Source organism: Chenopodium album, chromosome 25, assembly GCF_948465745.1.
Source record: "Chenopodium album chromosome 25, dcCheAlbu1.1, whole genome shotgun sequence".
NCBI lineage: Eukaryota > Viridiplantae > Streptophyta > Magnoliopsida > Caryophyllales > Amaranthaceae > Chenopodium > Chenopodium album.
Window position 1 is genome coordinate 1,121,151 of NC_137858.1, and position 13,789 is coordinate 1,134,939.

The following is a 13,789-nucleotide window of genomic DNA, read 5'->3' on the forward strand; positions in this document are numbered from 1 at the left end:
AAAAAAAAAAAAAAAAAAAAAAACATAGCGAGTATAGTCATTTTCTTAATTTCCCTTCAAAAATAAACAAAAAGAAACGGAGCGAATACAGTCATCTCCAAGTCACATGCCAAAGTGCAGCAGTGGTCATCCCCCACGTTCTTTCCTTTCCTTTTCAAATATACTACTCTTCAACATCGCACAACGATAAGCTTAACTCAAATTAATCTTAACCATCCACCTAACAAGCCATACTAAAAATAAACCAGCCGCCGGAGAAAGACAAATGTCGATGAAAGCGGCGGCAATGGCAGCGGTTATAACCGCCGTGATAGGAGTAACATCCGCCGTAAGTTACACCAACCACACGGTGGGAGGACCACCGCCATCGGGTTGGTATTTTAATAGTAGTTCAAATGTATCTTCTACTAATTACTCCGCTTGGGCTGCCACTCAAACCTTCAACCTCGGCGATTATCTTAGTATGTTCATCTCATCTCATCTCCCTTTAATTTACTTTAGGAATTAATTTTTAATGTTGGAAAAAATCGTTAATTTTTGTACTTATGTTTCGCATGAATTAGATTATAATCACATTCAAATACAATGTTGCTATTCATTGGTTTAACTCAAATTGTAAATTACGCAGTAGAATTAATCTTTTTTTTTTTTTTTTTAAGGAAAGTTACGTGTTAGAATTTAATTAGTAGATATTTTTCGGAATAAATGTGCGCTAATTACGGTTGATTTATTTTTTATTGGGAGAGGAAGCGGCTGTATGTATTGGGCTGAGGTATCTATTTATGGCCCAAATGTGAAATGTGGTATATGTCAGTTGATTTTTATTGTTTTTCTAGTGTAGTGCACTACTAGTAGCAAACTAGCACTACTAGTGCTATTAGTTAGATAATACTTTTATCTCATGATCTGATCAAAATAAATAATACTTGTATAGAGGAGTAAATGAGTAAGTAACAACATACCGTCAAATTAGCAAATGATAACTACTTAGGGGTGTTTGGTTCGCTGAATACAAGTTTGAAGTATGAGTTTAGAATGACTAAAACTCATACCATATGTTTAGTTGTCAAAACTATAAATTTTAAACTCATACTCAATCCCATGAGGTATGAGGTTTAGAAACCTTAAGGGGGGGTGGGTTTGGCTTATTCCATTTCCTTAGGTATCAATTAAAAGGAGATTTCATTCTAGAACTGAACCAAAACACATAGTATTAAGGGCCTGTTCACATTTACTTAATTTCAGTTCAGTTCAGTTCAGTTCAGCTCCAATCAGTTCAGTTCAGTTCAGTTCCAATCAGTTCAGTTCAGTTCAGTTCAGTTCAGCTCTTAATTTCCCTCTCACATAAAATATTCATTTCAGCTCAATTCAGTTCAGTTCAGTTCAGTTCAGTTCCAATCAGTTCAGTTCAGTTCAGTTCAGTTCAGTTCAGCTCCAATCAGTTCAGTTCAGTTCAGTTCAGTTCAGCTCAATTCAGTAAATATGAACAAGCCCTAAGTATCAAGTTCCAACTCTATATCATCTTAAGCTCATTCCAAACACATACCATTTTGTGAACCAAACTCCCCTTATAAAGTTGAAGTTTCATCGTGATATGACCTTAATTTCTAAGGAGTAATAACTTACAAAATAAGTTTAGATAAGAAATTTTCTAAGTCTACTCACTAGTCAAGTAGTAGTCAGTAATCATCATTAGTCCAAACAAAATATGCTGAATTTGGATTAGTAATAATTAGTTCAAATAATTTGAACTAACTTCACATAAGCTAATTTAAGTTGAATAAAACATGTATTCATATTACTTGATGAAGATTCACTGTTTAACTAATTGGCAATATCAATGTATTATTATACTGTGAAATAAATCCCTTGATCTTTCGTTTTCAAGAATAAATTTTAAAGTGACAAGTATTTTACAAACCAATAAGAATGCAACATGTATTTTGTAGTTTGTCATGAAACACATCTCGATCAATTGACAATGGAGTGGTGAATAACCAAAATAAAAATGTGTCAAAATTTCAAAATAAGTACTCGTACTACATAATTGTCTTGATACAAAAAAGTTAAATTTATGTAAAAGAATTAAAAAAAAAAAAAAAAAAAGTGTTTTTTTAAAAAATATATATTTCTTTTAAAAAATATATATTTCTTTTAAAAAATATATATTTCGTATATTTCTTTATGACTGTCATCCCATCCTAAATTTCTAATCTTTAAGTAGTGGTTTACAAAGTGTCCAAATGTAAATACTTGTATAGTTGTATACATCCCAAATTTCCAATCAATTTCATTCCTTGTGTTTTACCCGGGAAAATTTACTGTTACAATCATTTCAATTTGCACAACACTAACAAACTTTCCCACTCTTTCTTTTTCTTGGCAGTTTTCAATACCAACACTAATCAAACAGTGGTCCAAACATACAATTCCAATACTTACAACAACTGCACCTCCGATGACTCCTCCGATAACGACACCCTCATCTTCAACTCGGGTGCGACCAAGTTTGATCAGCCATTGACCATCTCCGTGCCATTGACCAAAGTGGGCCCCAACTACTTCTTCTCTGATGCCGAGGATGGGATCCAATGCCAACGTGGCATGAGGTTTGACATTAAGGTTGGTCAAGGTTTGGGCCTACCCCCGAGCCTTAATCAACCTCCACCTCCGCTGTACACTCCACCGCCAACAGCCGAGCCTCCCCCGGCTTTTCAAGGAAGTGGAGGTGGTCAAGGAGAAAGCATGTACAATGGAGTAGAGAGGCTAGCTGGTGGAATATTTGGAGTTACTATGATTTGGGCTAGTCTTATTGTTTTGGGCTTGGGCTTTGTTTTTTGATTGTTGAATCAAGCCCATAATTGAAGGTCATTTTTAAAGGGTAGTTTCGGAAAAGTAGTTTTTGGATTTAGATGTCGGCAATGAGCTATGAAATTATTATTGGCGGGAGACACTTGTATACTTTAAGTTTTTATTTCTTTCGATGTGATATAGTGTGATACCTTACCTCTTTGGATTAAATTGAGTAGAATAGTATTAGCATTTAGCATCTATACATGTCGGATCTTGAATTCTTGATAATTCTAAATGATCCTTTAAGAGGAAATATATACAAGTACTTTATATACAGTTATACAGAAGTATGTGAGGTTTTTATGGTTTAAACATGTAACCTACAATTTTGTAATACATTTAGTTTTCATTTAGGCCACTAAGATCTAAGGGTACTAGCAATATACTGTGGAGTGCGAACACATAACATCAATTATTTTGTTTTGACAAAGTCAATTAAGCACATCGTACACATGTATGAATATGTGTACTCATTGTGGGTAGAAGTGGAATGATTTACATGCGGTAAGAGATTACTAGGAGTATTATAAATTAGGTGAATCTTCGATTGATACTATGTATTCCAAGATAAGAAAATTGAGACGGTATCAATATGATCGTAGAGTAATACAAAGTACACATGTTTTTTTTAAATCTAATAACTAGGTTAGATTAGGTCGAGCTCTCCAAATTTTATAAATTAAAACTAATGGTTTGGGCCAGTCACATAATACATACGTAGTACGAAGTACATAATTAAAATGAAACCGATTGACTTAACCCTTCTTAGCATGTTACAAATGACCTAAAATATACACAAAACAATAAATTGATCAAACCAAACCCAACTTAAAATAGCAAAAGGTTAAGTGAAACTTACAATTAAAAGAGACTTCAAATTCTATAAATTAAATATTACAAGTATCAATTAACCTGATCTTAACTGCAATTAAAGATAGCTACCAAGTTTTGTGTAATGACCATTTCAACCAAAAGAAATAAACCTTTTTTTACTCAACATGTTAATCCAAAAAACACTTGTAAAAGTGGATTTTTAAGACACTACGTAGTAATTAAAATATTTATTGTAGAAAAAGTTTTAAAAAAAAAATAAAAATAAAAGTGACAGTTTGTATATTTTTTTATTACTGAAAACAATTCCCAAACACCGGGTGTTTCTTTCCTGCAGGTTGACGCTACGCCACGATTTTGTCTTAAGAGGTTGATAGCATTGTTAATGGCAATCACAAACTCCAACTTCATCTTTTTAGCGGGTTAATTACTTTGTTGTGATTATTATCAACTAATTAAATTCACTACCATTTTAATCTCAAGTTTTTCAGATTATCCCAGGTCCACTTTGATAACGAAATCATCCCATAAATCTCATCAACTTCTGTCTTCTTCCAATTATATTAATTCCCAGTAATTACTCTCAAAACCCTCTCATTTATTACACCATTTCAGTTACCCTTTTTGATCCGTTATTTGATTTTTTCATAATTATTCCTTATTAATCTCTCATTTTTGTAATTTTTTATTACCCCTTTTTTTTCGTGATTTTTTTTTTTTTTTTTTTGTTTTCCTCATCTGGGTATTGTTAATTTGGTTTGATGTGATTTTTGGTTGAATTTTTGTTCAATTTTTTTGTTTGTTTCATGATTTTTTCTGGGTTTTTGTTTGTTTGAATTTGCAGGGAAAATTATAGGTGGGAAAAATGGGTTTGATTTCGGGGATGATGTTGGGTGTAATAGTTGGGATCGGATTGATGGCTGGTTGGCATCGGATGATGCAGCATCGAAGCAATAAAAGAATTGCCAAGGTTTTATTTCATCTCCATGACTATTTTATCTCTCCTGTGTTTAGGTTTTTGGTTTTTGAAATTTACTGAGTTTTTTTTTTTTTATTTTTTTTATTTTTTTTGTTGATTGATGATTTTAGGTTGAACATTTAGCCTTCTATTTGTTCTGGATTTTGTTTAGTTTCTTTCTAATTTGAGGTTTTTCTTATATGGATTTTTATTTTTTATTCAAATTGAATTGTGGGATTAGGGTGAAATTGTTTCTTGTGCTGCATACCAAAACTTAAAATTTGCACACTTATTTTGAGCATAGATAGGTTTAGGACTTGGATAAAATAATCTGTAAAGTACTAAATTTGTTCTGTATATTGGGGTTAGAGAGGTAGCTGTGTTTTGATGAAAGAGGGCTGCTTCGAGTATTTTAGGTTCTGAGGATTTCTTTTTCATGTGTATGGTGTAGTTGACAGCTGATTAGTGAATAGTGGGACTCTCTGTAGTGAATGGAATTTGCTATCACGTCTCAATACTTTGTTAGTCATACTATGTGAAATGTTGATTGTCGATTCTAGGTATAGTTTTTGACTGATTAGAGGCAGAAACTGCGAATGTCTAGACTTCCCAACCTTGCCTTGGCAGGAAATTTAATGGGTTTCTGTTGTGATTGTAGTTTTATGAAATGAGAGCATCTAGGTTTTTAAACCACATTCATCTCTCTAGTGATTGCTAAGGTTGCATGATAAATTACTCTACTCTTAATAGCTTGCTGGAAACCCTTTATAAATATTGACTGACGAGTCAGAATGTTTGCTATACTTGTGGTTTAGTTATGAACTTATGCCTGGATCTGTTTATTACTCCTATATGGTATAAAGCTATATGTCTATGCAATATATATACTTGAAACTTTGACATGATGCTGTCTCTTGGTGTTATTTACTTGTGTTTTGGTTCTTAGTGGAACTGCTCTTGACTGATGATGCTCCTCGAGTATAATTATACTTAGATGTTCAGGTTTTTTTTAAAAAACTGGCTGTCAGGATTTTGGCATTGTCTATTTGAGTGATTCTGTATTTGCTTCCATTGTCATGCAGGCAGCTGACATTAAGGTTCTTGCCTCCCTTGGCAGAGAAGAGTTGAAGAAAATTTGTGGTGAAAGTTTTCCGGAGTGGATATCTTTTCCTGTTTTTGAGCAGGTTCTACTTTGATAATCTTCTTTTGCCTCCTTTTACTCTTAAACATAGATGCAAGTTGTCATATATTTTTTTTCTATGCTCCTATATGTTATTACTTTCAATCTCTACTCCTATCAACATAGTGTAGCAGTGGCGGATCCACGTAGAAGCCTAGGGGGACACGTGCTACCCCACAAAAAAAAAAAAAAAAAAAAAAAAAAAAAAAAAAAAAAAAAAAAAAATCAGTTTTTATGAAAAAAGCGCCCATTATATTTATATAAAGATTAGAATCTGTATTTATCTTTGATATCTTCGGCATTGCTTTACTGGTAAGGGAGGTGTAAGGAGTGTTATGTGAGTTTCAAGGTCAGGGGTTCGAGACTCCTTACCATATTTTTTTGCTTTTAACCCAATGAACGAATTTCCACTTTCCTCTATTTTCAACACAAGGATAAACTATTACTATGTTTCCAAGATTTTTTTTTATTTTTTATTTTTTTAGTTTTAACACCTTTTATAAACAATCCTTTTATTAATATGAAATACTCTCTCCGTTATATTCGATGACATTCTTCTCAATTTCATTATACAATATTTATTGCATTTATTTGGCCATTATTATATCTTGTTTATATTAGTATGATCAGATAATTTACACTAAAATGAATATAAAAAAACATACTCCATCTATGTTTAAGTATATGAAATGTTTTGACTTTTAACACAAGTCATCTAATTCACTCCGACTAATGTTTGTGATTTACACATCAGAATAAATATAGTCGTGTGGATATTTGTTGGAATCGTCTCAACTAAAAATTTACTAATATTCAATTGTTATAATTTTTTATTATCAAAGATATTTTCACTCAAAATTTACATTAGCATACATGCACAAGGAAAAATTTATAACAAAGTTTTCTATATATTCATATGCAGCTTTGACTTACAAACTAAAATAATAAATAGGTGAAAAATTTATCATAGTATAATCGATATCTGGAATATAAATTATTTGTAAGAAAAATAAAAAACTTGTCGATATAAATGTTTGAATTTGATTGTTAATAATAATACGGTTACACAACGCATTATATCCAAAATTTAACATAGTTTGTTTGGCTGATTATATTACGTTACGTTACAACAACGTTATATTTTTTTAATTGTCCAGTGCTACCCCTAGTTAGGATTCCTGGATCCGCCACTGTAGTGTAGAAAGATCAAAATGCTAAATTATGAAGATAGAGAATTTATTCATTGATGATCTTCATTGAAGAGATGTCACAAAAACTTTTTATGGTTGAAAGCAGGCTGAATTACTATCTTGATGTTTTTTCAGGTGAAATGGCTGAACAAGCAGCTGAACAAGTTGTGGCCGTATATAGCTGATGTAAGTTCTTTCATGCATTATAATTGATAATGAATGAAAGCCTCTGCACTTTTCTCTATCTGGGTTAGGGGGAGGGGAGTAACCGAGTAAGGCTTGTGAATGACTGGCTTACAGTTATTTGGCTGATTTTCGATGAATTTGATTTTCGCGAGCCTAAGGATTTTTACGAGGGTTTTTTTTTCCATCCATGCATTGAAGCATTGACCCAACAGTTGAGTGATAATATTATAATATTACACATTATGGGAGGAGGTAGCTGGGAAGGTGTGGAAGGGCACTGGTGTCTGTGCAATAAAACACTTAGTTATGGCTTTGTGCTGTATGTGCTCAAAACTGGAGATATTTAATGCTATTATCCCATATCTTTCCAACCACCAAAATAGTTTTTTTTTTTCTAGGGTCTTTAACTATTTTTTGTAAATGTTATAAAACTTATTAACTTATAACAGGCTTAACTAAATCCCTATCTACATTATTCTTCACTTATTTTCAGTAAAGTGGCATGTACTAGTGTTTTTTCAAATCAAGAGATGCCTCTCCTAGCAAATTCAGGCTGACAATTTATGTTTATATGCAATTAAGTTATGGTCCCATCCATTGGTTTGAATCTTGTATGATAGGGTGACATTAGTATGAACTCTGTAACCTTGGAATGAGTTCTTCATTATAACCACAGCTTTAAGTATAAAACAATTGTGGTTATTTTAGATATTGGGCCATCACTGATCACTGTGTTGTGATTCTTATGAATTTTCTATCACTTGGATTTCTATGGTCTTTTTAAATATGTACTGAATTTCCATAAGCTATGAAAAAGAATTTGGATATTCTGGTGTTTGTGCCCAGAATCTATAAGGAGAGAGCCAGCCTTTCCTTTTTGCCACCTGAAGTCTTTCTTCTTCTTCTTTTTTTTTTTTTTTTTTTTTTTTTTTTGTTATTTATTTATTTATTTTTTATAATAATTTTTTAAAATGAGTTATGTATTTCTGAATTATTCTCAGGCAGCAGAGCTGATAATAAGGGAGTCTGTCGAACCACTTCTGGAAGAATATCGTCCTCCTGGAATAACTTCAATGAAGTTCACTAAACTCACTCTTGGTACCGTTGCCCCTAAAATAGAAGGTATATTTTAACAAATTGATTTTGTTCAATCATCTGATCCTTTAATTTTGAGGGGATTTGTGATATGTTATTTCTTAAGTTAATTTTTTCCAGTTCTAATCATGCAAGAGCGCAAGACACATATTGTTGATGTTGGTGCTAATAGAATTTAAGTTATAATGTGTTTATTTAATTTACGTGTAAAATTGTGTATAGATAGTATGTTGAAATGTTAGAATAATTTTAAGTGATTTGTCGAGGATTGCTTTTTCATGGATGACTTTTGCAATCATATGGAAGCAATTTGCTGATTTCTATAGTAAAATAATTTGCTCTATCTTTGAATGCTTGTTAGCCTGTGAGTTCCACTGTTCGCAGTAGAAGGAAATGATCAAATGATATTGATGGGAATGTTGTTAAGGAGTGCTTTTGGGCTATATGTACCCTTTCTTGAGTTCTGGATAATTGTGCCTCCGCCTTTATCTAGTCTGGTGTAATTAAGGTGCTTCATTTATATTATTTTGAGTATGCTTACATACATTTGCTCAACCACTGCAGGTATACGTGTCCAGAGCTTTCAGAAGAGTCAAATAGTCATGGATATTGACCTTCGATGGGGTGGTGACCCTAACATCATTATAGGTGTTGAAGCTGCACTAGTTGCTTCTATTCCTATTCAGGTCAGTTGGTGCCTTTTTTGAATGATTGCTTCCTCTTTGCTCCCTATTTTCTGTATTCCTTTCCCGATTTATAAAGTTTATTGCATTCCTTGCTCATTTACATTCCCAAATGTTATCTCATTTGGCCATCGCTTGTTTGTGGTTGCAGTTCAAAGATCTTCAAGTTTTTACGGTTGTCCGTGTCATTTTCCAACTGGCCGAAGAGATTCCCTGCATTTCTGCTGTTGTTGTTGCTCTACTTTCAGATGTACATCAGCCTGTTCATTTCCCTTTTTTGTAGACCTTGTTTGGAACTTATTACAGCGTATATTTATTTTATTGATTCTTTTTAAGGGTTTTTAAACTGAATGGTGTTCATCTTAATTTTGACCAGCCAAAGCCTCGAATTGATTATACTCTAAAAGCGGTTGGTGGGAGTCTAACAGCTCTACCTGGTATTTCTGACATGATTGATGTAAGCAAGCTTTATCATTTGATCTTTTGGTAATTCTAATGTAAATATGAATTCCTAGTATTAAACTGAAGATGCTGTAGCTGAACACTTGAATATGTTCTTTGTGTTCAATTGTGCAGGATACAGTGAACACAATTGTAACTGATACACTGCAATGGCCTCATAGGATCGTTGTTCCAATCGGTGGAATTCCAGTGGATACAAGGTAATAATAAACTTATTATTGTCCTGATTTGTTTTGGCTTATGTATGGGAGCCTGCAATAGTTAAAATAAAGTTGTAGGTGTGAAGATTCTTTTGAATTTCAATCTTAATCTGTTGCTTTCCATCTGTTTACATGTGTGCTTTGATAGAATTTACAATGTGAGGGTGCTAAAGTCGGATGTTCACTATATATTCAGATAATTGTCCTGTTTTATGCTGTTAGATTTGTAGTTGTCACGATGTTATCAATTGTGGCTTGTAGTACTTTGAAAGAGAAGGGATGTTGTACTTGTCTCTGCAGCCGTTTCTGGTGTCTTAGCTTGGTCTTGGAGACTAGAAGTGTGATGTTAATGTTTTTGAAAATTTGAACAGATAAGAGTGTTATGGGTTATATTATAACTTGTAAGTTTAAATTGTAAAGAGAATAAAGAGACAGAAATATTAGCATGAGATATCGAAACCAGCATGGAGGAGAGTTAACTGAGGCAGAATGTGCTAAGATGCATGTCATTATGTTGAAGGTAGTTAAGAATCATCGTATATAAAGACTGTATGGGTCACATCAATCCTTCTCATAATAATGATTAAATTTTCACTTATATATTTTTTTCTAAGTGATTGAATTGGGAAAGACCCTCTCATAATAACCTTAAAATTTTACTCTCAAAAAAGCCTTACATGTTATCTAGTCCCTTGCCTTGTGAATTAGTGAATATAGAATTTTGGTTGGGCAAGTTGTAGATGAGTGGTTGTTGTTGGGGGGGGGGGGGGGGGGGGCGCTTACATACTGTATCTTTTAAACTATGACTTCTCGAGTAGCTTTTTGATGGCAAACTATTAGGTCCAGCATATCTCTTCCACCTCTTTTTGTTTCCACATTATATATGGGAGCAGATGATCCAAGGTTGCACTTAATAGTGAATTAGTTATCGCGTATGTCCTGTCTCCTTCCCAATTGTTGAAGATCGAATTTAAAATCTATTAGTTATCGCATATGTCCTGTCACATATCTTGCTTTAATCAGTTATATATGGCTTAAGTATGTGGTTTTACCTTCTAGTTTCCTAATACTAAGATTATGATTTAGGATATTCCCTCCTGCTCATTTTCATTTGTAAATAGGACCTATGTGCTATGTATTTTCTCAGTTGAATGTGATGAATCATAATTAGAATTAGCTGAGTTTTTTATTAATTGGTTTTAATTGTTTAAGATTTCTTTCATTTCCAATCTCTATCAAATAGTAAATAGGTTCTCATTGTGGTGCAATATGTTTTTATGTTGTGGGATTTTGTTTGCTTCTATGATGTAATTTTCTGATGAAAAGCTATCCCTAAATAGTTGAACATTCTCAGATCAGTCTTTTGTCAATTGAGTAATTCAACTTTCCTAGGTTTCTTCATCTCCCTCTCACATTGTGTTGATGTTGTTTCTTTAATTATGGGTCTCTTAGCTCCTCTCCCTCATTCTCTCACTATATCTTTTAATTAAGCTATATCTTATCGCTGGTTTTTCTGCAGTGAATTGGAGCTTAAACCCCAAGGCAAGTTGACCGTGACAGTTGTGAAAGCCAATGATTTGAAGAACAAGGAATTAATTGGGAAGTCAGATCCCTATACAGTTGTGCATATTCGTCCACTTTTCAAGGTTAAGACAAAGGTTGTCGAAGACAATCTCAATCCAGTTTGGAATGAAACTTTTGAAGTGATTGCAGAGGACAAGGAGACACAGTCACTTATCATTGAGGTTTGAATTTTCTCCTTCCATCTCCACTTTCTTTTTATGTGAGTTTTTGTCATTCTGCTTTCCTGGTGCTACTATCCCATATAAAACTCTACTTGAGGTGTACCATTAAGTTTAAATATATTGACAAATAGTAATGATTCACTGTTTTGTGAATTTATTGCTTAAATCTTAAATAATGACAAAATGTGAATTTATGTAGCTGGATAAGATAGCTTAAGTTCTTGCAAGGTTTCTAGCTAACCCTTTTCAACCTTTATTAAACTCATTCAACAACTTTTAGTGACGTTAAATGTTGGTACAACGGTACATCTTGCTTTGGCAGCCTTTTCTCATTTCATGGTAACTTGCACTTGGGTTATAATTTAGGTGTTGGTTGCATTTAAGTTTTGAAGTACGAACTTTGTATTAGTTTTTTGTACATTGGTCTTGACACCATGTTCATTAAAATAGGGCAACATTTTACCTGCGGTTAGCATCTTGAAAAGTGTAATTAAACGTTTGGTTTTAGTCAATCTTTAGCTGATAGGTAGACTATTTTCAACTTTGTAAAAGTATTTGACAATTGCTATAAATAACGGGGAGCGATTTGTTTCCTCATGCAGGTATTTGACAAGGATATTGGGCAAGACAAGAAACTTGGTATTACAAAATTGCCTCTCTTTGATCTGGAACCTGATAGTCCTAAAGAAGTTGAACTAAGATTGACACCGTCACTTGATATGACTAAGGTGAAAGATAAGAAGGACAGAGGAACTATTACACTCAAGGTGCCACAATTTACTTGAAAGATTATTCTTATGCTTACTTTTATGGTTCTTTAATTTGACAGCTGATTTTTGCATGTACACTTGTGCTGATTTTATTTGTTTTTATATTTTTGAGTTATATTACCCAGTTTATGTGATGCAGCTTGTGTATGTGGAATCTTTTTTTTTTTTTTAAAGTTGGGGTAGGATTGTGGTCAGGTGGGTGCAGGGGCTTGTGCAGCAGCCGACAGCTAGCAGCTAGGGAGGTGGGGAAATGGGGTGATTGTGTACTTGTGTGGTGGCTGGGGAAAGGAGATGGAAGGGAGAGGAAGAGGACATTTCCATTGTGTATTGAGTAATTGTTCAGTGACAGTGTTGGGTTTACATGATAAGTTGGTATATGCTTTTAGGTATTCACTTGCATGCTTTGGGGGCATTATGATATGTCTAGTTCTCTGGGTATGAAAATAGTGATTCTAAAGTTTGAATACTAGATGTCCATTGTCCTCTTCTTGGTATCACCTTTTTGTTTTTTCTCCCCTACATCACCAAGTTCGTAGATTATTACAATCCCATTTAACTCTTAGTTCCTCCTCCCATTAGAAATTTATGTTGCCCTGTTATGCATGACTAGTTAAGTAGTTATTCATAAGTTACCAATCCTTTGTGGCATGTGTTGATGATGAATCTGCTAGCTTCTTTAATATCTTATGGTTAGAATTACATGTGAAAATGTGATATTGCTAGGAATTAATGAGAATTTATATATTGGTCTATCTTTAGGTGATGTATCATCCATTTAACAAAGAAGAGCAATTAGCTGCCTTGGAAGCAGAGAAATTGATGGCTGAGGAGAAAAAGAAGATGAAGGAAGCTGGTGTCATTGGGAGCACTGTGGATGCACTTGATGGAGCCGCATCATTTGTTGGATCTGGGATCGGAATGGTGGGAAGCGGTGTTGGAGCTGGTGTTGGAGCTGGCGTTGGGCTTGTTGGGTCAGGTTTCGGAGCCGTGGGAAGTGGCCTGAGCAAAGCTGGGAGATTCATGGGGAGGACAATTACTGGGCATTCTGCTAGCAGGAGGAGTGGCTCAACTACACCTTTGAGCCAGGAAAACGGTAGCATGAAATCCCAGTAGTTGTTTGCAAATAGAATCAGTAGTTTTCAGGTGAATTCGACCAGAGTGTATTTTAGCTTCTTTTTATTTTTTTTGTAATAGTTTTTAAAAAAATGTTAATAGGAAATTTTAGCATTTGTTGCACAGAACTTTCTTCAACGCATACTTTTTTTTTTTTTTTTTTCCACCTCCTGTTTGGGTGCATGAAAAATGAACAATAATATGTATAATATGAAATGATTCAAAGTATTAACTTTTGCTGGATTTGAATATGGGCATCTGATTTTAGGCTGAGCTTCCTAAGTTTGCTCTAGTACATGTTTTTGCAAGACTTCCAATACTTGCCTCTAGCACCATGAGTCCTGCTTGGACATTATTGTTTCTCTAATTCTCTCATATTGCATTCTTTTTTTTTTTTTTTTTTTTTTTTTTGAAACAAGTAATCTATTTTTCTAACCATATTATCTATAAACCCTATATATTTTTTTTTTCCTTCATATTTATGCATTAAAATTAATGTGTCAATTAAAAAAATGGAAGGATT

The 13,789-nt window shown here is 33.6% G+C and overlaps 2 protein-coding genes across 3 annotated transcripts; both read left to right on the forward strand.

Annotated features, from left to right (window-relative positions):
* Window positions 1-77: 77 nt before the first annotated feature.
* Window positions 78-3,118, forward strand: LOC145613491 (early nodulin-like protein 18). The gene is made up of 2 exons (XM_081668607.1): window positions 78-461; window positions 2,387-3,118. The coding sequence occupies exons 1-2, from the start codon at window positions 266-268 to the stop codon at window positions 2,839-2,841; spliced, it is 651 nt and encodes a 216-aa protein (XP_081524733.1). The 5' UTR covers window positions 78-265; the 3' UTR covers window positions 2,842-3,118.
* A 1,013-nt stretch (window positions 3,119-4,131) lies between these two features.
* Window positions 4,132-13,500, forward strand: LOC145614310 (calcium-dependent lipid-binding protein-like). 2 transcript variants are annotated; one of them, XM_081669349.1, is made up of 12 exons: window positions 4,132-4,257; window positions 4,529-4,654; window positions 5,725-5,826; window positions 7,148-7,198; window positions 8,200-8,320; window positions 8,858-8,979; window positions 9,128-9,226; window positions 9,353-9,433; window positions 9,553-9,638; window positions 11,158-11,383; window positions 11,986-12,150; window positions 12,913-13,500. In XM_081669349.1, the coding sequence occupies exons 2-12, from the start codon at window positions 4,550-4,552 to the stop codon at window positions 13,264-13,266; spliced, it is 1,512 nt and encodes a 503-aa protein (XP_081525475.1). In that variant the 5' UTR covers window positions 4,132-4,257; window positions 4,529-4,549; the 3' UTR covers window positions 13,267-13,500. The 2 variants fall into 2 exon arrangements, with proteins under 2 accessions (XP_081525475.1, XP_081525474.1); XM_081669348.1 differs by lacking the exon at window positions 4,132-4,257 and adding an exon at window positions 4,260-4,361.
* Window positions 13,501-13,789: the final 289 nt, after the last annotated feature.

Bases quoted from the DNA above. Each gene is read 5' to 3' on its own strand.
- LOC145613491 (XM_081668607.1), top strand. From the start codon at position 266: ATGTCGATGAAAGCGGCGGCAATGGCAGCGGTTATAACCGCCGTGATA. The intron at 462-2,386 runs GTATGTTCATCT...TTTTCTTGGCAG, and splicing joins CAACCTCGGCGATTATCTTA to TTTTCAATACCAACACTAAT.
- LOC145614310 (XM_081669349.1), top strand. From the start codon at position 4,550: ATGGGTTTGATTTCGGGGATGATGTTGGGTGTAATAGTTGGGATCGGA. The intron at 9,434-9,552 runs GTAAGCAAGCTT...TCAATTGTGCAG, and splicing joins GTATTTCTGACATGATTGAT to GATACAGTGAACACAATTGT. The intron at 12,151-12,912 runs GTGCCACAATTT...GTCTATCTTTAG, and splicing joins GAGGAACTATTACACTCAAG to GTGATGTATCATCCATTTAA.